This window comes from Acomys russatus, chromosome 19 (genome assembly GCF_903995435.1).
Source record: "Acomys russatus chromosome 19, mAcoRus1.1, whole genome shotgun sequence".
NCBI lineage: Eukaryota > Metazoa > Chordata > Mammalia > Rodentia > Muridae > Acomys > Acomys russatus.
Genome location: NC_067155.1, coordinates 39,983,805 through 40,007,283, shown reverse-complemented (window position 1 = coordinate 40,007,283; position 23,479 = coordinate 39,983,805). Strand labels below are relative to the sequence as shown.

General features: G+C 51.4%; 2 protein-coding genes across 3 annotated transcripts; both read left to right on the top strand.

The window, feature by feature from the left end:
* Positions 1–412: 412 nt before the first annotated feature.
* Positions 413–14,971, top strand: Fis1 (fission, mitochondrial 1). Of its 2 annotated transcripts, none has more exons than XM_051161306.1 (5): positions 413–571; positions 11,490–11,622; positions 13,829–13,905; positions 14,332–14,437; positions 14,661–14,971. In XM_051161306.1, the coding sequence occupies exons 1-5, from the start codon at positions 548–550 to the stop codon at positions 14,756–14,758; spliced, it is 438 nt and encodes a 145-aa protein (XP_051017263.1). In that variant the 5' UTR covers positions 413–547; the 3' UTR covers positions 14,759–14,971. The 2 variants fall into 2 exon arrangements, with proteins under 2 accessions (XP_051017263.1, XP_051017262.1); XM_051161305.1 differs by lacking the exon at positions 413–571 and adding an exon at positions 10,539–10,702.
* A 1,803-nt stretch (positions 14,972–16,774) lies between these two features.
* Positions 16,775–23,479, top strand: Cldn15 (claudin 15). The gene is made up of 5 exons (XM_051161296.1): positions 16,775–17,123; positions 20,600–20,764; positions 22,722–22,803; positions 22,892–23,008; positions 23,177–23,479. The coding sequence occupies exons 1-5, from the start codon at positions 16,907–16,909 to the stop codon at positions 23,277–23,279; spliced, it is 684 nt and encodes a 227-aa protein (XP_051017253.1). The 5' UTR covers positions 16,775–16,906; the 3' UTR covers positions 23,280–23,479.

Below are 23,479 nucleotides of genomic sequence, written 5' to 3'. Positions count from 1 at the left end.
CGGGAAAAATAATATTTCAAAATCCTAATGAAGAGAGAGACCCTCTTTTCTGCATCGAGCCGGGTCCTCTTCACATCGCCCCGCCCCCTTGTGGAGCAGCGCGTCTTCATTGGCCGCCTCGGTCCTTGGCCCCGCCTCCCTGCGGGCAGCTACTGCGCAGACTCAATGTCGTCTCTCTATTTCTAATAGAGCAGCTCCCGGTCCTCCAGAGCACCAAGCCGACTTTCTAGAGGAGCCCCTGAAGAAGCGCCACCCGGAAGTTCAGGCTTCCCAGAGGGGCCCCGGCGTGCTTTCCGTAACGCCCGCCGTTACTCCTACCCCGAGGCTTTCCTCAGGTTGCTGTCTTTTGACAGAAAAGATGAACGAAGTTACAGTGGCTGTTGCAGGGCTACGTGGTGAGGGATGAATCCCCGAAGTGCCCGTAGAGAACAGCCCTGAGCCTAGGCCCTGGTTGAAGGGCGGGATGAAAAGACTCCGGTTAATAGATCGCTACGGATAAAACCGAAGGAAGCTGTCGGGAGATCATGCTCGAGTGCAGGGTACGTGGATGCCCAGGGATGAAGCTGCAAGGGTAAGTGGGGTCGATCCTGAGGGTTGAGACTGTCAAACACTATCTTGAGTAGCTTTTTTTTTGGAGACAAGATCTTGCCATGTAAGCCTAGACCAGCCTGGAACTCACGAATCCTCCTACCTCAGCTTCCCAAGTGCTAGGGTCATAGGCGTGCAGCTCAGCTGTAAGACGGAGTTTTAATGAGGACAGCGGCGCTCTGGTTTGGGCCATGAAATGTAACTGGTGCCAGGCTGGGTCGGGCTGTGTTGATGGGCTGGAAACAGGAACTGCCTGATTATATAATATGAATTCATTAGCAGGCCAGGCTCTTCCACTACGGCGAGCTTTTCCGTGAGAACAAGGGTTCTGCTTTCCTACCCAGCACCGAGAACGATGCCTGGCGTGTAGTAGTAGCTAAGCAGTGTGCGAGTGGATTTGCCTTTGGTAAGACATCTTAACCCACCGCAGAACCAGTGCAGCTGAGGAGTCGAGGGAAGGTAACTAAAGGTTGGAAGAAAACCAAAAGCGCGGTCCTGGTCAGGAGGGTTTGCTGAGCTCTCCTGCACTAACCACTGACAACAGGCTCCAGTGGGCCCAAGAGACGGGTCCAGGGCCCAGAACACTGGACCACGGCGAAGTTCAGTCTCGTCCTCGTCGTCCAGCGATGCCCTCCTTTCTGTTCACACCCATGCCAGAGCTGGGGAGTGTTTTGTTTTTGCTTTGAATATGCCCTTCTACAGGCCGGGAACATCATTTAATAAAACCAATCCCTGTCAGATGATGCAAGAACGAATGTCTCCGTGCCTGCCCTTTCCCTGTCTGCCGCTTTCACTGAACGTCTTCCCACAGAGTATAATACTCAGCCAAGGTATTTTTGTGACTTACCGTATATTATGTTAGAACGTTCCAGAAGGTTGATAAGGCGGGCGAGCTAAGGCACACCTATAAATCCAGACTTGGGAAATGGAGGCAGTAGAAACAGAAGTTCAAAACCGACCTGGGCCATTGGGACCCATATGCATGTGGGAGGCAGGTGAAATGTGTCTGTCCTTAATAAAGGCACGTGCTGTCCAGCCTGATAGTATGGGCTTAGATCCCAGCACGCACGTGAAAGCCAGATCTGACTGTGCACTGCCGTTACTCTCAAGATGGCGAGGAGGAGGAGAGGCAGGTGGATCCCAGGGCACACTAGCCAGTCAGTGAGCTCCATTCAGCGAGAGACCCTGTCTTGTGAGGTGAGGTGGGAGCAGTACTGGAAGACATTGATGTCAGCCTCTGGCCTCTGCATGCACACACACAATCATAATGCTTGGGTTTTTGTTTTTAAGTTAATAATGAGGGAATGGAGAGTTGGTTCGGGTTAAGGGCCACTTGTTGCTCTCCGAGAAAACCCATGTCAGACCCTCAACACCCACATGGCGGCTCACAACTACCCATAACTCCAACCCCAAGGGACCGAACACTCTCTTTCTGACCTCTGAGGGGCACCGTATATATACGTGGCACACATACATAACACCCACATGCACGCAAAACGAAAAACAGCCGTTTTTAAAATTAGTGACGACAAGCATCTTCCCTCAATAATTATGACTTGAGTGTCTACTAGTGTTGCTGAACTGGGCTGAGCAAGAGCAGACAGCCATAGAGCCTGCCCTCGTGGACCTCCCAGCCTAAGGCAGGAGGCCAGGATTAATCCCACCATCAACAGCAAGTGGCTAATTACACACTGAAAACAGCACAGAGCAAACTGCGGGTGACGGCGGTGGGGGGTGTGTGTGAGTAATTTTACTACTGGACCACCTTAAAAAAAAATAGTTCTTTAGGATTGCTTTGTGTGTTTGGGGTTTTGCATTGACCTGCATTGTTCCTTCCTTTTCCACTGCTGATTAAGGGGAGGCCTCCAGTTAGTGAAAGCGAGCAAGTAATTACAAACGTAGGGACTGGCAAGATGGCTCAGGGGTCAGGGTTAGGTCTTTGTCATCTCGACACAAACCAGGGTCATCTGGACAGAGGGGACTTGAATTGAGAGGAGGGCTCTATCAGAGTGGCCTGTAAGGCAAGTCTCTGAGACATTGCTTTGAGTTTTGATGTGGGATCGTCCAGCCCGCTGTGGCTGGTGCCACTTGTGGCTGGTATTTCGGGGCTCTATAAGCTGAGCAAGCCATGAGGAGTAAGCCAGTAAGCAGCACCCCTCTGTGGCTTCTACTTCAGTTCCTGCCCCTGCTTTCCCTCAGTAATGAACAATATTTGGGATGTGTTAAGCCACATAAACCCTTTCCTCCCTAAACTGCTTTGGGTCATGGTCTGTTACAGCAATAAAAACCCAATAAGAGAAGAGTGGGGTAAAAGCCCTTGTCACCAGGCCTCACGGCTTGAGTCCGATCCCTGGGACCACATGGTGGAAGGAGAGAACTGACTTCTGCCCATTATCTTCTGACCTACCTGCACGTGCATATCATGGCACGCACGCGCACACACACACACACACACACACACACACACACACACACACTTGCAGACAAGCAGCACATGCCTTTAATCCCAGGGCAGAGGCAGACAGATGGGTCTCTGTATATTCGAGGCCTACCTGGGCTACATAGCAAGTTCTAGGACAACCAGTGCTACAAAGTGAAACCCTGTCAGGAAAAGAGAAAGAGAGAAAGAGAAAGAAAGAAAACACAAACAAACTCTGGTGCCCGAGATTTGATCACTGCCCCTTGGCAGAAATGCCCTGTGGGCACACAGAGGAAGGGGATGCAGGGTATCCAGATGAGACGTGATAGGCTGTGGTCAGACAGTGGGGAGGAGGACCCCCCCCCCCCGCCACTGGTCAGAGGTCTAGGGAAGGAGAATAGGCCAGAAAAGAGAGGGAGAGTGGAACGGGAAGATAGGAATGAGGGGATTACAATTGAGATGTAATGTAAATAAATTATAATAAAAATGAAAAAAAAATGAAAGAAATTACAGACTGAGGTACCCACTTTGCTATAGAGGAGTAACTAAAGTATTTGTAAGGAGTTGTGTCCTGTTTGGGCTCCAAGCACATTGCCCCTTCTGTCTCTCCTCATCTGAAGTGGCAATAAGAACCTGGTGCAGAAATGAAGACAGCTGTAGTTCAAAGCAAGTAGAAAAGGAGGCTGCTGGGGACACAGCTCACTGGTAGAGAGCTCACTTAGCATGCGTGAGATCCTGAAGGCAGATGTGATGGGACCACACCTGTAATCCCAGCACCCGAGAGGCAGAGGCAGGAAGATCAGGAGTTCAAGGTCATCCTCAGCTACCTAGTGAGCATGAGCTAGAGACAGAAGGGAAGGAGGAATGGAAAAAAAATAGAGTAAGAGAAAGAAAACCTGCTCTAAGGCGGAGTAGAGTTTAAAAATGCGAGGTCTGAGGCTAGAGAGATGGCTCAGCAGATAAAGAACTTGCTGAGCAGGCCTGATGCCTGAGTTTGAGATGTTTGTGCATGTACAAACACACACAAACACACACACCCACTCCTCCCTGTGTAAAGGTGGAAAGAGAGAACCAACTTCACACAATTGTCCTCTGACATCCATACTTCTGTCGTGGCCTTGACATGCACATGGGACACACACATGAGAACAGTAACTTAATAAGAGCTGGTAATAGTGGACTGGGTTTTAAAATGATAGCCATAACAAACTGTTAAACCCAATAATATTAAAAAATAAAATTCAGCTAATAGCTCTGTGATATTGAACAGGTGACAGAACTTTCTAGAACCTATTTCCCTATGCCATGGGGCCTACCACTCCAAGAAGCCGTTGAATGGGTGTTTATCAGGTGTTTATCGGGGGTGCCCAGGCAAAAACCTGTTTGTCAACCTGTTCTCTAATGCAATTTAACCAATTCCCCGCTGGCCAGACTTCCTGAAGCCCTTGTTTATTTTTGTTCAGTGCTAGGGATGGAACCCGGGCAGCTGCATATGCTAGGTAGGTGCTCTACCACTGAGCCACACTCCAGCCCCTCACTGGGGGATTCTAGGCAGGTGCTCTACCACTGAGCCACACCCCAGCCCCTCACTGGGGGATTCTACGCAGGGGCTCTACCACTGAGCCACACCCCAACCCCTCACTGGGGGATTCTAGGCAGGGGCTCTCCCACTGAGCCACACCCCAGCCCCTCACTGGGGGATTCTCGGTAGGTGCTCTACCACTGAGCCACGCCCCAGCCCCTCACTGGGGGATTCTAGGCAGGGGCTCTACCACTGAGCCACACCCCAGCCCCTCACTGGGGGATTCTAGGCAGGGGCACTCCCACTGAGCCACACCCCAGCCCCTCACTGGGGGATTCTCGGTAGGTGCTCTACCACTGAGCCACGCCCCAGCCCCTCACTGGGGGATTCTAGGCAGGGGCTCTACCACTGAGCCACACCCCAGCCCCTCACTGGGGGATTCTAGGCAGGTGCTCTCCCACTGAGCCACACCCCAGCCCCTCACTGGGGGATTCTAGGCAGGTGCTCTACCACTGAGCCACACCCCAGCCCCTCACTGGGGGATTCTAGGCAGGTGCTCTACCACTGAGCCACACCCCAGCCCCTCACTGGGGGGTTCTAGGCAGGTGCTCTGTCACTGAGCCACACCCCAGCCCCTCACTGGGGGATTCTAGGCAGGTGCTCTACCACTGAGCCACACCCCAGCCCCTCACTGGGGGATTCTAGGCAGGTGCTCTGTCACTGAGCCATGCCCTAGCCCCTCATTGTGGGATTCTACACAGGTACTTTATAACCAAGTCACATCTGCAACCAAACAGACCTTTTGTTTGTTCATTTTTGATGCAGAGTCTCTCCACATAGTTCTAGCTGACCTAGAACTCGCTATATAAACCAGGCTACCTTTGAGTTCATAGAGATCCTCCTGCCTCTGCCTCTCAAGTGCTGAGATTAAAGACATGCACTATCACATCTGACTTTTGGGGTTTTTTTTGGGGGGAATGGGGGGTGGAGAAATGGCTCCATAGTTCAGAACACTTGTTGCTCTTACAGAGGACCCAGGTTTAGTTTACATCATCCACATGGTGGCTCACAACCATCCATAACTCCTGTTTCAAGGGATCTGATCTCTTCTTCTGACTTTTGAAGGCACTAGGCATGCACGTGGTGCACATTATACATGCATACAGAAAACATACATAGAAAAGAAATTATTTCATTGTTATTGTGTGTGTGTGTGTGTCTGTCTGAATGTGTGCACATGAGTTGAGGTGCCTTGGAGACCAGAAAGGTATGTCACATCGCCTGGAACCATTATGGTTGCTGGGAATCAAATTTGGGTCTTCTGCAAGAAAATTAACTTATTTTAACCACTGAATGCGTGCATGTACACACACACCCCTTTTTTTTGAGATGTGGTCTCAGGTTCTCATGGCCTTGGGTTTAATCTTTAGCAAGGTGGAACTTGCATTGCCCGTTCTTGCATAGCTAGGCCCAGGACCACAGGCCCAGTGTGCCCTTGTTTTTACCAGCCTGGAACATTCTCCTATGTTGCTCACTCCTTCCTGTCATGCCTGGACTCCTCTCCCTCTGAGTGCATCATTGAGTTCCCGTAGGACCCTCCTTCTTCTCCTCCTCCATTCGTTCCCTTCCTGTTACTCTGCATTGTACTTTCAACTCCCCAAATTAGTGTGTGGGTTTGGTTGTTTGTTTGTTTGTTTGTTTGTTTGTTGCTGGTGATTTTCTTTTCCCCTGCCCCACAGTTGTCACTTTTTAAAAAAATATTTTTATTTAATTTATGTGCATTGATGTGAGCATGTCAGATCTTGGAGTTACAGACAGTTGTGAGCTGCCATGTGGGTGCTGGGAATTGAACCCTGGACCTTTGGAAGAGCAGACAGTGCTCTTAACCATTGAGCCATCTCTCCAGCCCACAGTTGTCGCTTTATTGTGGAGGATCCACACGTGCTACAGTCTGAGTATGGAGGAGAGAGGACAACTTGGTGAAAGTTGGTTCTTTTCACCATGTGGATCCCAGGGACCAAACTCAGGCCTCCAGGCTTGACAGCAAGCACCTTTACTGAGTGAGCCGTCTTTTCATACCAGTGATCAAGACAACCCTCTGCCTCCCCAGTGCTGGGATTACAGGCATGTGCCACCGAGCGCGGCCTCAGCCCCCACCACTTAAATGAGAATATGACTTCTTTCAAAACACAGCTCATACAAACGCCTGAGTTCTTCGAATCCCAGCTGTTTCTCCACCCCATGGACCCTGCTTTGGGGACTGTCCTATACAGTTGAGTGCTCACACTGTCTCACTTGTGCTGGCTTCTGAACCCACAAGTTAGAGAGCTCAGTCCTTCAAGATGCCGCCACCCCAGGTGGCCTGCTCAAACCCCGGGTTGCCCCTGCGCTTGTGAGCAGCCGGCCTGGCTCAGATTGAGGACTTCTGGGGGTGGGGGGCGTGATGAAGAGTTGCGGGGCTCAGGGCAGCGCCTACATTCTCTGGCTTCTTCTTAGGAAAGGCACAACCTGGGATCGGCCAATCGGAAGGTGTGTTGGCTGTGCACGGTAATTCATGGCCCGCGCAGCTCTCTGCGCGCATGTTGCTTCCACGTGGTTACCAGCCCAGAAGCTCTTGACCCCGCGTCCCTACCCAGTTGAGAGCCTTTTATGGAGGCTTCACTTGACTGTATTGACTCAGTCTCCAGCCTGTCTCCCTCTCCTAACAAATGAGGGGTGGGTCGGTGCAAAGTTCCAGGCTTTTGATCTGGACTGCGTTCCTCTGTGACCAGCCTCCATCCTGAAGCTGCCCAGGACCCACGAGGATCCACCTCATGAGAATGAAAGTTGTCCTCATGCCTCAGGAAGAGCCAAGGGGCTCAGGACTACAGTGCTCCCATGACCCCCCATTAGGGATCCCACCTAGGTGTGGGAGTTCACATCTTAAACCCAGCACTTGGAGGCAGAGGAGGTAGATTTCGAAATTTAAGGCTATTCTGAGCCACGTAGGCTAGCCATTCCAGGCCAGCCAGGGCTACATAGCTGCAGAATGAAAAGAAAAAAAAAAAATCTGAACAACACAAAAATCAGAGAATCTTATGAACCTTGTATCAGAAGCCAAATATGTATTTGTTTGCCTGTGTGTGGATAGATAGATAGATAGATAGATAGATAGATAGATAGATATCACTTTGTTGCAATGTTTTGGGTTTAGTTTGTTTTTCATTTTTATTTTTATTTATTTTTTAAAGATGTATTTATTTATTATGTATAATATTCTACCTGCAAGTACACCTACACACCAGAAGACGGCACCAGATCTCATTTTAGATGGCTGTGAGCCACCCTGTGGTTGCTGGGAATTGAACTCCCGACCTCTGGAAGAGCAGCACTTAACCTCTGAGCCATCTCTCCAGCCCCTATTTTTATTTTTTTATTTTTTGAGACAGTTTTTCTGTAGCCTTGGCTGGCCTGGACTTGCTTTGCAGAGCAGGCTGGCCTCGAATTCACAGAGTTCCACCTGCCTCTACCTCCCTGAGTTCTGTGATTAAAGGCAAGCGCTATCACACCCAGCTGTTTTTCCCTTTTAAAGAGATTTTCTTTTAATTGTGTGTACATGTACATCTAATTCTGTTTGTGTGTCAGGTGCCCTTGGAGGCTAGAGGCATCAGGTCCCTAGAACTGGGTTAGAGGAGGTTATGAACCACTTGGCCTGAGAACTGGGAACCGAACTTGGGTCGTCTGGGAAAACAGACTGATTTCTTCTTTTCTTTATTTTATTTTGGTTTTAAGACAGAGTTTCTCTATATAGCCCTAACTGTCCTAGAAGCTCACTCTGTAGAACAGGCTGGCCCCAAACTCACAGAGATCCACCTGCCTCTGCCTTCTGAATGCAGGGATTAAAGGTATGCAATATCATACCTGGCTAGGCCAGACTGTTTTCTCTTTCTTTTTTTATTTCTTTCTTTCTTTTTCCTTTTTGTTTTGTTTTGTTTTGTTTTTGTTTTTGTTTTTGGTGTGGGGTTTCCGAGACAGGGTTTTTCTCTGTAGCCTTGATTGTCCTGGACTCACTATGTAGACCAGGCTGGCCTCGAACTCACAGCAATCAGCCTGCCTCTGCCTCCCAAGTGCCTGGATTAAAGGTGTACACCACCATACCCGGCTTGTTTTCTTAACTACTGAGCTATTTCTCACTCATTTTTTCTTTTCTTTTTCTTTTTCTTTTTTCTTTCTTTCTTTTTGTTTTTGTTTTTTAGACAGGGTTTCTCTGTGTAGCCCTGGCTGTCCTGAACTCACTTTGTAGACCAGGCTGGCCTCAAACTCACAGAGATCCACCTGCCCCTGCAGCCCAGAGTGCTGGGATCATAGGCGTGCCTATGCACAGCCACCCTGCCCTGCTGTAAAGCATTTTTTAAAATTAGTGATTGATGGGGTAGGACCCAGTCCATTGTGGGTGGTGCCATCCTTGGGCTAGTGGTCTAGGTTTCTATCAGAAGGCAGGCTGAGCTGAGCAGTGGTGGCACGTACCTTTAATCCCAGCACTCAGGAGACAGAGGCAGGCAGATCTGTAAGTTCGAGGCCAGCCTGGTCTACAGAGCTAATTCGAGGACAGCCAAGGCTACACAAAGAAACACTGCCTTGAAAAAGGAAGGAAGGAAAGCAAGCAAGGAAGGAGAGTGAGTGGGAAAGAAGGAAGAAGGAACGAACAAGCAAGCAGGCTGAGCAAGCCAGTAAGCAGCATTCCTCCATGCCCTCTGGGTCAGTTGCTCACTTCCTGTTCCTCCTTGGCTTGTGCCGTCTTGACTTCCTCGGGTGATGAACGGTGATCTGGAAGCGTAAGCTGAATAAACCCTCTCCTCCCTAAGTTGCTTTGGTCATGGTGGTTCCTCACAACAGAAGTAACCCTAACTAAGATAGTGAAAGAATCTGTTTCAAAAGCAAAAAAAAAAAAAACCCCAACAGGTGATTGGCACCTAAGGAGTGATATGCAAGATTGATTTCTGACCTCCATATCACACACGGGGAAGGGAGTGAGGGAGCAAATTAAAATTGTGGAACCACCAAAAAAAAAAAAAAAAAAAAAAAAAAAGAGTTTTGGCGATAACGTCTTCATATTTTATTCAGAAAAAAAGTGCATTAAACTGCTGATCTCAATAAACTGATCTCAATACGTGGGAGGCAGAGGCAGGCAGATCTGAGTTCAAAGCCAGCCAGGGTAACATAGTAAAGACTCTGTCTCAAAAAAAAAAAAAACATAGAAACGAAGGAAATGTGTTGAGTCTTTGCTATAAGTCTTAAATTCCATTGTGAAACTAAACGTCAAGATGAAAGGTCCAAAAAAGTCACTAACAACTTATTGCTCCTAATACTAAAATCCTAGACGGTAACATTTGCCACTTGCTCCTCCTCGGGCTAAAGGCTTAGGTAATTATCTATGACCAGATTATCCTGAGGTACACAAATTATATTCGAAAGATCTGGCTCTGCAAGAGATAGCTTTTTAACTTTAATTACGTGTATGCGTTTGTGTCTGTATGAGAACATATGCATGGAAGTGCAGTTGCCAAGGAAGTCAGAAGAGGGCATCGGGTCTCCTGGAGCTGGAATCAAGGGGCTTGGTTGTGACCCACCCAGTATGGGTGCTGGGAAATGAACATGGCTCCCCCGCTAGAGCAGTATGTGCCTTTAACCCCTGAACTGGCTTTCCTACCCTGTCAGCCTTTCTTCACATTCCTACCTAGTACAGTGTCTGTCCACTATGATCACGTGATCCAACTTTGCCTGATGGAGGGGGAATAGAGTTACTAAACCCTCTTATATTGTGGAAGCTAAGGCCCTCAGGCCCCTGGTGTTTATTTGGGTTTTGTTGCCAACACTGGAGATAATCCAGGGTCCTAGAGTGAGGGGTTGTTAGAGTGGTCCTTAGGATAATGTGATCCTTGGATGAGGTAGAGTCTAGCTAGGACACCAGGGGAGTCCAAAAAGCATCCCAGTGTAAGCGCTAGCGCCACCTCCGGCCCCTAGGCACAGGAGGAAGGGGCGGGGCTTCCACAGGTCGATGCCGGAAGTGCCTCTCCGCCCCTGCTACTGGACCATGGAGACCGTGTCCCAGTAGAGACCTTAGTGTGAGGCTTGCAGGGGTGGTGGCCATGGAGGCCGTGCTGAACGAGCTGGTGTCTGTGGAGGATCTGAAGGTGAGGCCTGGGTCAGAGGAAAGAGGAGGGTAGAATCGGAAAGAGCAGTTCCTGAGGCGAGCTGACTGAGGCCAAACATAGCCGGCTTCTTCTTGCCGGGGAAGCCGAACTACGGCTCCCAGCAGCCTCTGCGGCGTCCTGCTGCTTGTAGCAACCTGCTCTGTGTTCCTGGCCCTGATGGGAGTTGTAGTTTCCAGTGTTTGGTCAACTCAGACCTGAGGCCTGGAGTCTTAATGTAAAGTAGAGTTGGGAATTTGGGGAATCTGTGCAGAAATGAGGTAGCATTGTGACCGGAGTACGCTTTCGCTAGTGTTGAGTCCCGCACGGTGCTAAGTTCACTGCATGGTAGCCCTCATCCTTGTAGCAGTGTTTTCTTTCCTCTTCTAGAATTAAGTTACGGCAGATCCAGGCCCTAAAGAGTAGCGTAGGACGGGACCGGCGGCCTCAAGTGAAGGCTGCGTAGGAGGTCGTTTAGCTGCCGGGTTTGTATATTTACTGGTCAGCTACTTGGGGTCAGCTGGTCAGGTAGCAATACCCGCAGCCACCACGAGGTGGCATCTCCTCCTGGTACCACTAGGGGCTGGGTGCAGGGACCTTCTGAGAGGAGGGCACAGAGCCTGGGTCCCAGGGATGGAGATGGCAGAAGCTGGAGTTCCGGGTACCAGTATCGACAAGTGGAAGGCGGAGGATAGGAAAATGTTGTCTAACTGGCATTCAGACACCAGGGTCATCTGAGAATGGCTGACGCCCTTTGTTTCTAAATGATCCCTCTTCTCTCTAACGACAGAATTTTGAAAGGAAATTTCAGTCTGAGCAGGCAGCTGGCTCTGTGTCTAAGAGCACGCAGTTTGAGTATGCCTGGTGCCTGGTGCGAAGCAAGTACAATGATGACATCCGTAAAGGCATCATGCTGCTGGAGGGTAAGGCGCTGGGTCCCCCAGCCCCACTGCTCAGCCGACAGCCAGTCTGTCCTCTGCTGCCCTTGACCTCACCCCTCCGGGATCCTTTTCAACACGGAACCCTCACCTCATAGCTCAATAACCACCAGTAAATTCACACCTGCAAAGGACTAGATTTATTCTATCTATCCTTAACCTCAACATCTGAATGTTTATTCAGGTGGAAAATGCTGTGTGTGTGGGGGGGGGGGGGGGAATGAAACAAAAAACACGTTCTCGGTCTGGGGAGATGGCTCAGTGCTTCCTGTGCAGTCATAAAGACCTGAGCTTGAATCCTCAGCCCCTGTGGAGAAAGCTGAGTGTGGCTACAAGTACATATATTGCGAGTATAGATGAAGTCTTGCTGGGGGGTGGGGTAAGGGGGCTTGTTTGCTACAATCTTAGCTCCACATTCAGTGAGAGACCTTTTCTCAAGGGAACAGGGTGGAGTGTGAGAGCAAGACACTAGACGTCCTCTGGCCTCGCGTATGCATCAGAATACAGGCATCCGTACATCACATGTGTGTGTGCGCGCACACACACACACACAGTATCCACAAAACATTCTTGTTCAGTTATTAACAGTCATTTAGAAAGTTCTAGAGATTACAAATATGATCCTAGCACTCCAAAGGTGGAGGTATGGGGACATAGTTCAGTAGTAGAGCACTAACTGCAGAGATGGAGGCAGGAAGGTCAGAAGTTCAAGGCCAGAGCCAGCACCATACAGACCAAATTTGAGGTCAGCTTGGGCTACATGAGCCCTCCTGTGTTAAAAGTATCTTTGGGGGAATATAGGCAGATTCTATGCAGGTGCTGTTTAATTTTATATAAGGGCCTTTACATCTACAGATTTTGGGTTCTGAGGGGTCTTGGGATAATACCAGGCTATCAAGGGACAGTACTGTACTAAAAGCTGCCTGTGTCATTCAGTCATTTTTGACTTTGACACAGGGTCTCTGTGTAGCTCAGGCTGCGTCAAGCTCTGAACCTTGCCTCAGCCACCTTAGTGCTGGGAAGTCAGGGTGCCATCTGCTCTGGACTCTTTGTAAAAGCATATACTGTCTGTCCCCTTACTTTGATCAGTTCGGATTATTCAGGTTTCTTTTACAGTAGGGCACAGCAGTGGAAGTGGTCTTGAGCATTTGAGTCTCATTAGGGACACACAGTCGGACATCAAGAAGGTCTCAACACTGCAAAACTATGTAGATGCAAAGTATGGTTGTCCACACGTGTAACTCCAGCACTCGACAGACTGGGGCAGCCTGATCGAGAGTTTAAAAGCAGTCTGGTCCCTATCTTGACCCCCATCACACACGCACAGGCACAAAATGAAAAAAGTCAGGTGAGGGTCACTCAGGGAAAGTGAGTTAAAGAGAAGGGGGTGCATTGTGGGCCAAGAGTGGCGGTGCACGCCTTTAATCCCAGCACTCAGGAGGCAGGCAGATCTCTGAGGTGGAGGCCAGCCTGGTCTACAGAGTGAGTTCCAGGACAGCCAGGGCTACACAGAGCAACCTTGTGTCAGACAGCAAAACAAAACAAAAGGCTTATGTCAGTAGAGCACCTGTTTACTGTGTATGAAGCACAGGTTCCGTTCCACTCCCAGCACCGTGTAAGTCACTGGTCCTGTGCTACTCAGGAGGTGGCAGCAGGAGGCTTACAAGTTTGAGTCATCCTCAGCGAGATGACACAAGGCAAGAGTGGCCTTGCAGTGAGACCCATAGCTAGCCAGTGGGAATGCTCCCATTGGTGCAGACTGGAATGCTGCTGCCTGCGTGCGTCACAGGTGTCTGGCAGTCTCATGCTGCCTCAGGGTTGTAACTGGAAAGCTGGGGGTGCTAGGAACTGATAGTGAGGTCCAGGACAGTGACCTTCCTAGGATCCTAGAGTGAGTCCATGTAGCAGGACCTGTGGAACACAGTGTTAGAAAGAGAATCCAGCTGGGCAGTGGTGGCGCACACCAGTAATTCCAGCAGAAGCAGAAGTGGGTCGATCTCTGTGAGTTTGAGGCCAGCCTGGTCTACAAAGCGAGTCCAGGACAGTGAAGGCTACACAGAGAAACCCTGTCTCGAAATAATAATAATAATAATAATAATAATAATAATAATAATAATAATAATAATAATAATAAAATAAATAAGAAAGAAAGAAAGAAAGATAACTTTCTCCTCTCTCCAACCTCCTCCAGAGCTGTTGCCCAAAGGGAGCAAAGAGGAACAGCGGGATTATGTCTTCTACCTGGCAGTGGGCAACTACCGACTCAAGGTAAGGCTGCAGCGCAGTGCCCTCCTTCGCACCCTGCGGTCCACCTGAGCCCCCCTCCCGCCCCAGGCACAGCCCTGGCCCTCAGGAAGCTAGCAAAGGGCAGTGGGCCGGCGTGATGGGGAATGCATGGGTAAAGAGTAATCTCAGGACAGACTCTGAGAGAAGGTGAGAGAATATCAGGGTGTGGGGACCATGGTGACGTCAGGGTTGGGGTGCTGCCCCATGCCTGTAGCTGTTATCTCTGCTAGCTTATCACTCCCCCACAGCTGGGCTGTTTGTGAACTCTACTCTGTGGGGTGGGGCTGTAGTGGGGATGGAGGAGGAAGGATGAGCCGGGGCTGAAGAAGGACACCCTTGGGTGGGGGGTGGCAAGAGGAGCATCCCAGGGAACCCGCGATGTGAGGTGTGCTTCCCCTCTGATTGCAGGAATATGAGAAGGCTCTAAAGTATGTGCGAGGATTGCTGCAGACTGAGCCCCAGAACAACCAGGCAAAGGAGCTGGAACGCCTCATTGACAAGGCCATGAAGAAAGGTGACAAGCCTCTTGCCTTCTGCTCTTCCTGCCCCCTCATTCCTAGGGCCCTTGGGAGCACCCCCACATAGTCCTTTATCAGACCTACCCTCCAAGGTCTCAGTAGTTCTGGAGCCCCAACCCCGACTCTGGCTATGGGTGCCCCACTTCTGTGGAGGGGTGTGTGGTCAGGGGCCCCGGGGACAGGACCGATCTGCTCATGCCTCCCCCTTTCCTTTTCCAGATGGACTGGTAGGCATGGCCATTGTTGGTGGCATGGCCCTGGGTGTGGCGGGGCTGGCTGGACTCATCGGACTCGCTGTCTCCAAGTCCAAATCCTGAAGCCTCTCTGCCCTGCTCTCTGTCCCTGGGGTGCCTAGGAGCCTGGGGCACACTGGAAGAGGGTCCTGCCCATCCTCACCATCCTCCCTTTCCTTCCACATCCCTCGCTGTCCACCTCTGCAGTCTGCAGTACCCTCAGCCTCCCACCCCTGACACCTGTTGATTATCTCTGCTTGGCAATGAGTGTAAATAAAATTGGGCTGTGGCTTGGGAGCCTCTTGTGTCTTGAGAGAGTCTGTTAAGGGAGAAGCAAGTTCACTGGGTGCACTGTGGCCCTCATTGCTCCCCCTACCCCCCCCCCCCGGGTTCCTCTGCCAGCCCACACCCTTCCTTCCTGCCCTGTCTTGATTCCACTGTGCAGGGACAGAACAGCTAGGAGGACATGGCTTTTCCATCGCCCCAGAATCACGGGAGAGAAGGCAAATAGAAGAGGGAACAGCAGTCTGGGATTTATGACTTTGGTCTCCTCTGACCCACTCAGCTGCCTGGGAGCTTTCCACTGCAGGGGGCCCCCACTGGGCTTCCTCCAAAAACCTCCGCCCTTCCTTTGTCTTCCTGCCCCCTCCCCTTCCTCTACCCAGTCTTCCTCCTTGGCGGGGGGGGGGGGGGGGGCATGGATGACGTAGGGTGAGAGAGGAAGCTGTGTGGAGGTGGCAGGGGGTGTGGGGGTTGGTGGGCACAGGATACCCCAGTCCCTGCCTGTGGGACGGGAGGCAGAGATCTCACCCCACACCCCTTGTGCCAGGCTCTGCGTGGGCCTGTTTGGCTTCCCTGCATACTTGTCATTCCACAGCCCCTGGCAGGCTTGCTGGGGGGGGTGGGGGGTGGCAGGAGGAGGTACTTGAGGGGAGCATGGTGGGGGGAGTATGGTGGAACCCTGAGGAGAAGAGGAGGGCCTGGGGAGCCACAGTGGGCATAGCTATGTCTCACATGCCAACTTGCCAGGTGAGAGCAAGAAATAGCCAAGAAGGAATCAGCCAGACTGGTGCTCAGCCAGGGTTGGGGTGGGGGACCCCGAGGTTTCAATTTATCATAATTAATTAATGGAGCTGGTGATAGTTTTCAGTAAGTGGGTAGGTAGGAGAGATTTACCAGAACCATGCATTAGGCCTGTGATCCACCCGGACCCCGGGACCCTGGCCCCTTGGCATCCAGATCAGACTCAGTGCCGAAGGGCCAAAGGTCAGCTCTAGGAGGGACAATTCAAGTTCAGGAAGTTTGGAGAAAGGTAGCATTCAGTGGCCTCACCTCAGCCCTGCGGAGTTCAGATCCCGGACAATTAGCAACCGTTGGGGCAATAGGAGTGTGTCGGGGAGCTGTGATCTGTAATCCCAACTCCCATTACAACCTAAAAAGCCAATAATGTTGTGTCAACAAGGCTGAGAGCCAAAAGTTCAAGCCCAGGGCCCTTTGATATTGCTGGAGTCTAGTAGGAACCAGGTTGGCTGGACTCCAGCGCTCCCGTCACCCCTAATCAACCTTCATGGTCCCAACCACAGGGTCTTCAGTGTCTCAGGTCACTTTTCCGGGGGCGGGGGGGGGGGGACGTCTCTTAATCCATGGTGGAAGCTGTGGTGGACCTGTGGGAGGTTTTCTTTCTTGACGCTTGGGACTTTCAGTCACCTAAACTCTTTGTCCCTCTAATTTCATTCCCTGGCCCTGGTGAAAGCTGAGTCAGAGACAGGCCACTTCCCCTGGATTCCTAATGCCTCCCCTGGGGGCTGCTCTTGGGCTGTATTCCTTAGTCTCCAAAGTAAGTCCAACCTCCCCACTCCTAGGGCGGGGAGTCCCGGGTTAGGCTGGAGGCCGGCCGGGGGAGGGGGTGGACTTTTGGCCCGGCCGGTTTATTCCCTTCATCACAATCAACAGCTGCTGAGCGAGCGAGCCAGGGAGCAAGCGAGGGAGCGAGCGGGCTTGGCTCATTCCTCTGACCTGCCAGGAAGCAGAGGGTTCCAGAGGCAATCAGACCTGCGCTCCAGAGGAAAGCGGACAAGAATTTGCCGCTGGACGGGGCTGGCCTTCGCCCTTCTCCCTCCTCTGCCTTCCTCGACATCCCTTCTGGGCCAGAGCCTCCAGAGCTCACCTGGACGTGCCACCTCTATCCCAATCCCTGGGGCTCAAGCCCCCTTGGGGGACCCGCATCCCAGCATGTCTATAGCTGTGGAGACCTTCGGTTTCTTCATGTCAGCCCTGGGACTGCTGATGTTGGGGGTGACCCTACCAAACAGCTACTGGAGAGTATCTACCATCCACGGAAACGTCATCACCACCAACACCATCTTTGAGAACCTCTGGTATAGCTGTGCCACCGACTCCCTGGGAGTCTCCAACTGCTGGGAGTTCCCATCCATGCTGGCCCTCTCTGGTATGGGGTGAGGGAGGCTCTAGGGGACAGAGGGAGGTTGGGGAGCTGGCTGGAGCGATTCCTAAAGGAGACAGTGGAGGTGGGCTGCCTTTGGCCTGGCTTCGGGCACCCAAAGGATGTAGGTGTTGAGGCCTTCTTCTATAGATGACAGCTACAACAAAGAGCACTGCATGACCCAGAACTGAACAGGAACGAGCTGTCACACATGCCCTAATGTGTGATCCTCGACCAGCTAAGAGAAGCTTCCAGATTCGATTCAGGTCTTTGATCGCTCCAGGGCTTGGTGAAAGGTGGAATACATTTGGCCTTAGCTGAGAGTACTAATGGTGCCGGGGCACACTCGGTCACGAGGCTTCTAGGCAGCAAAACGTGCAGGTGTGAGGGTGTGAGCGGGATGTTGGCTGTGGTTTAGTTCTTGATTCTGGGAAGGATTTGCTTAGTTGGCAGGGGTTAGACCAAGACTCCATCTTGGTTGGTTGACTGCCAGCCTCGGTGGCTGTGTGGACATCCACAACTGTTGTGTTCTACCCACCCCACTGAACTCCAGAGGGCCCCCTGCACGCAGCTGGCGTGTTTTGAAGGGAGTCTCCTAGGAAGTGTAAGTGCGTGCTGGAGAGGTGTTTGTGTCGACATGCATGTGTGTTTGGGGCTCAGAGTGTGGCTTTTTGGTTTGGTTTGGTTTGAGGGTCTTACATGGTTGCAGCCTGCACCTCCAACTTGGGCCCAAGTGTGTCTTCGCTACCCTCATCTCCCACCATTTGCTTATCTGCAAAACTCCTCCCTCTCTCCGTCCCTCCCTCTACCATCAGTTCCCCCCAAGGAGTCCCCAAACACATGTGTGTCCTCACCGTCACCTCTCCAGCATCCCCTTAGACCTCCCAGTGTTCCCGTGCTACAGAGATTAAGAGTCAATGACCCTGAGCCCCTCTCTGGTCGTTCCTTCCACTAGATCCTGGCCTTCCTTTTCTGGGAACTCAACTGCAGGTGATGAGTGGTAGGAGAACCTGAGGCCAGCCAGGCCCAGGGTGGGAAGCAAAACAGTATGAAATAGCCCCATGAATCTGAAAGATACCCTGAGCAGTGGTGTCTAGGCAAATCTCTGGTACCCCGCTCTCCTGAGGTAGCTAGCTGCAAGGGTCTCATGCCTCTGGCCATTTCTCCAGGACCTCTCTGGAGAAGCAATCTGTTCTGAGCCACAAACCCCAGAGCAAGAAGTGGCCAGAGGAGACCATGGGTGTAGGCAACTCGATGCCTAACCAGCCTGCGGCATCCCTGGTGTGCAAAGGACCTTTTGCTGTGAGCCGGGCCACCTAAGCCTCACCTGGTGTTGCTCCTCTTTGCCTGCAAGAGACCATGAATTTGGAGGAAAGCCATATAGGAGTTTGATGGGGGTTGATGGAACATACAAGGCCTTGAGGTCTCCAGGGTTCCTGTCACTTCCCTTTTGTATCTTTGGTTTGGATTGGTTTGAGAGAGGTTTGTTGTTTTGTTTTGTTTTGTTTTGTGTGTGTGTGTGTGTGTGTGTGTGGTGTTTTGAGACATGGTGTTGCTATGTAGTCTGATCTCTGACCTCCTTATGTAGCCTAAGCTAGTGCTGAACTCGAAAAGATCCCCCCGCATCGGCCTCCCAAGTGCTGGAATTACAGGTGTGCACCACCATCCCTAGCTTTTCCTTTCATGTGGGTGCTACCCTTCCCACTATGTACAGCTATGCTTTTCAGAGGCATTTACACCGTTACCCTCATTTTGTCATAGCTGGACTACTCTGCAGAGGTAAGCAGCCTGTCTAGGGGCAGAGGATGTGGAGAGGAAGCTGCGATTTCAATTCCCTGTGTCTGATCTGAGGGCCAGTTTATTCTTCTGTGGTCTGCTGAGTCCTAAGAGAGATTTTGTGTGTGTGTGTGCCCAGTCCTAGAGATTAAAGTAAGAGCCATATGCATGCTAGATAAACACTCTACCACTGAGCTGCCCTCTGTCCCTCACTGGACAAAGTCTATGCTGCTGTTCTGCCACTAAGAGCCACCCCCCCCCAACCCCTCACTGGGAAATTGCAAGCAAATGCTCCACCTCTGTGCTACAGCGCCAGCCTTCTTTTCAGTTTTCATTTTGAGACAGTCTTGCTGAGATGCCCAGGCCGCCCTTGAACTTGCAGCCCTCTTGATGCAACCTCTCGAGGGCTGTGGTGATTTCAGGCATAGCTCATCAAGCCGGGTTTAACGATCAATTAATGACTTGACACCTGCGCAACCTCTACATAGTTCAGCCGCGGGAGCCACATACCTGTAGGCCCCTCACTCATCTTTCCTTTGTTTGTCAGCATTCTCTGCACATTAAGAATCGCTGGGGGAGCTCTCTATAAGGTGCGACTGGGAGTCATAGTATCCTCTCAGAGAACTTTGCCCCTCCTCCCTACCTCTTAACTCCAGGCCTCTGTACCTCTTCCTGGCAGAGGCCCAAGCCTTTTGCCTTCCACACTGTGCTATGGGCCCCACCCAGGAAAGGGGTACAAGGTCCCTGAGAGTACTTGGCAACCATCAAAAACAGGAGGAAGAGTCAGTAGTTTCCCTCCGGTTTGAGAAAAGGGAAACTGAGGCACCAAAAGATGATGAACTGAGCTGAGCGCGGACGGGTTCCTAGGCCCAGGTTTACCATCATCTGCTGCCCTGAGCCATTGCTGCCCCCTGCTGGTTCTTGTAGGAGAAACTCAGATCCAACCCAAGAGGGTCCATAGTATTGGGGCTCCTGGCACACACACCTGTAATCCCAGCAAGCCAGATGCTGAGGCAGACAGATTGAGGCCAGCCTGGACTTCCATGACATCCAGGACTACACAGAGAAACTCCATCTCAGAAAAGAAAGAGAAAGAGAGAAAGGAGGTGGGGGTGGGAAAAGTCATTGAACCCTCACTTGAATATCCAGACACCCCTCCCAACCATTTGTTTACAATTCTGCCCTAATTGCAGGTGGCCTAGGCTTTCTCTGGGAGAGGCTAAAATACATAGGTTGTGGAAGATTCGGGAAGGGGATTTCATTTATGTGGCTATGGGAACAATCTTCCATGCTGGGTCAAGACTTTCTGTTGTGGCTACCATGGGGTCAGCAGTCCTTCTGCCAGTCAGCGCACATTCAAGCGCTCTGTAAGGTGGCCCGAAAGCTCACTGGCTCCCCCAAGGTGGCGATTGATGGTTGGTACCCTACTTTGGTTTGTTCCTGGGACCTCAAGATGAAGGGGCAGATGATGCGACCCGGGGTCGCATCCCCAGCACTGGAGAGGTGGAGACAAAAGGATTCGAAGCTTCAAAAATGGTACCTTAGCTGAGCAAGAGAGACTGCAGTGTGAGAGGAGCCAAGATTGAGCAAAAGGGACAAGAAAGGAAGCTGAGCTAGATCAGGAAGAGCGATTTAGGGGACGCATGCGTGCTGAGGAGTTGGCTGGAAGGAAAAGGCTGACGCTTCGCCCCCTGCACACTCTCCAGGGTATATCCAGGGCTGCCGCGCCCTCATGATCACTGCCATCCTCCTGGGCTTCCTGGGCCTCTTTTTAGGCATGGTGGGGCTCCGCTGCACCAACGTGGGGAACATCGATGTCGCCAGGAAGGCCAAGCTGCTGGCCATCGCAGGGACCCTCCACATACTTGCCGGTAATGTGGGAGGAAGGGGACACATGGAGTGGGGTGGTTTCTCATCGCCAGCTCTCGGGGTTTGCCTCACCTTCCCCTTTGGGTTGACCCCTGCCCTCTCTCACTCAGTCCCCACCTTGTCTGTGCTCTGCAGATCTTTAGACCACAATTCAGTGTCCGAGAGTAGGGCTGGCTCTGCTCCTCACTGAGCCCATTCCAAAGTAGCTAGACCTGAGAGACTTATTTCCATCCTGAGTTTATGGCTGGCTTAGGGATCAGAGTCAGGGCATGTACGCGCGCGCGCACACACACACACATGTACATGCACACGCATGCACACGCATGCACGCTCACCCATACTAACAATGTACAGATGGCATATCACTATCCAGCTTATTACATTTTTGCACACGTCCCTTCACGATAAGCCATGCAGCGATGGTAAGTAAAGGCAGTTTGTAGTGACTCAAGATTGATCCTGGAATCTCCTGGGTGTACAGGAAGAACCAACTTCTGAAAGTTTTCCTTTGACCTCCACATGAGCAGCTGTATTTACACACATCCTCCACCACCACCACCACCACAACAACAATAACAACAAATATTATCAGTTCAGGCAGAGTGGGTATTTCTTGTTTTCTAGATCTGAAGGTTTGGAAAGGTCCCTTAGCCCCTGTGGTGGACATGAGTGATGACCCACAGGGGTATGGGGGGCAAGGAAGGCTTTTTGGACAGCTGGGTATGTTACCATCTACGGGTCATGACTGGGTTCATTTTCTTTCTTTCTTTCTCTCTCTTTTTTTTTTTTTTTTTTGAAACAGGGTTTCTCTGTGTAGCCTTGGCTGTCCTGGACTCACTTTGTAGACCAAGCTGGCCTCGAACTCACAGCGATCCGCCTGCCTCTGCCTCCCGAGTGCTGGATTGGGTTCATTTTCTCTGCCAGTTAAAGAATTAAAAGGCAGGGGGGTAAATCTCACGCTGGACAGGTAACGGCGGAGAAATCTTGACTGCAGCAGAGAGGAGTCAGCAGTTGAAGAACCGCTTCCACACGCGCATGCGCATACAGCAGACACACATACACACGGGAAGGACTGCAAAGCAGGGCAAGGAGGGGGTGATCAGGAAGCCAAAAGGCCAGCTTTTTTTTTTTTTTTTAAAGTCTGAAGATTCTTCCTGATTTAGGATTGGTCACTTTGAAGAAAGACAGCTAGCTGATTGGCCCTCAGTTGTTGCATAACACTCCCTGATCAGGTGTTGAACTGTTGAACAATCGGAGAAAAAGGTCTGTAAGACCTTTGTTTTAAACTTGCCTGGCTTTTGTCTCAGGTCTAGAAGGGAGGAAGAAGCCAAGCATCCTATATAAGTTCACCATTTTGTTGTTGTTTGTTTGTTTGTTTGTTTCCAGACAGGGTTTCTCTGTGTAGCCTTGGCTGTCCTGGATTCGCCTTGTAGACCAGGCTGGCCTTGAACTCACAGTGATCCGCCTTCCTCTGCCTCCCGAGTGCGCCACCATGCCAGGCAGAAGTTCACCATCTTTATTACCCAGGCACGGCCACTCTCCCCGACTCCCAGGGAACCTGTCCAAATCCTAGTCCCTCAGTATGCCTGAGGATTAGTGTTCATGGAGCCCAGGGTTCCATCCCCAGCACTGACTAAGGTCCGTGTGGTGGCTCACGAATATAATCTCAAGAGGCAATGCCATCAAGGTTATGCCAGGCTACATGGCGCGTTCAAGGCCAGCCTAGGCTTCATAAGATCTTGTTTTTAAAAAGATACCCTGGGACTCTTGACTCTTGTGGCCTGAAGAGAGCAGTTCGAACATGTCCGAGGAAAGGAAGTGTTACTCTTGGACATGATGCCCCACCCCACTCCTACTCTGCCTCGCTCTCAAGCCCCTCATAACTCCCTTGCTTGGGATGGGGCGCAGTGTGGCTGTGAGGAGGGCACTTAGGATGAGAGTCTCCGACCTTTTCTTCAGGGGCCTGTGGGATGGTGGCTATCTCCTGGTATGCGGTCAACATCACTACTGACTTCTTCAATCCTCTGTATCTTGGAACCAAGTAAGTGAGAAACCCCTGCCCTTGGGACAGCGGGTGGGTCTCAGCTCAAGCCCCTCTGGTCCGGCACTCACTTCTTTCACTCCTCCAGGTATGAGCTGGGTCCCGCCCTCTACTTGGGCTGGAGTGCTTCCCTGCTCTCTATCCTGGGTGGCATCTGTCTCTTCTCCACCTGCTGCTGCGCTGCCAAGGAAAACCCAGCCACCAGGTGAGGGGGCAAGCCGGAGGAGGAATGTGGAGTGAGGATCACAATATCCGGTGACCCTGCTCCTCCCCCCAAACCCCCCTCAGCTCCCTGCTCCCCCACCTACCCCCAAACCCCCCTCACCCCCCCCCGCCGTGCCCCTGTGACCCTGCCTTCCTCTTAATCCCACAGGGCTGGGCTTCCTTACAAGGCTTCCACAGTCGTGATACCCCGAGCCACGTCAGATGAAAGTGACGTCAGCTTTGGTAAATATGGCAAAAACGCCTATGTGTAGGAGGAGCTCTGGCCTAGGTGGGACACCATTTCTTGTCCCACTGTCCCCAGTGGAAAAGTGTCTCCAGGACCTGTGGACCAGTCACCAGTTAATAACCTCAGGGCAGGCCAAATTTCCAGGCATCACCTATGCCTGGAAGCCACCTCCCACTCTGGGCACACCTTATCTGGCACTCCAGCCTCTCCCAGGAACAGAAGCTG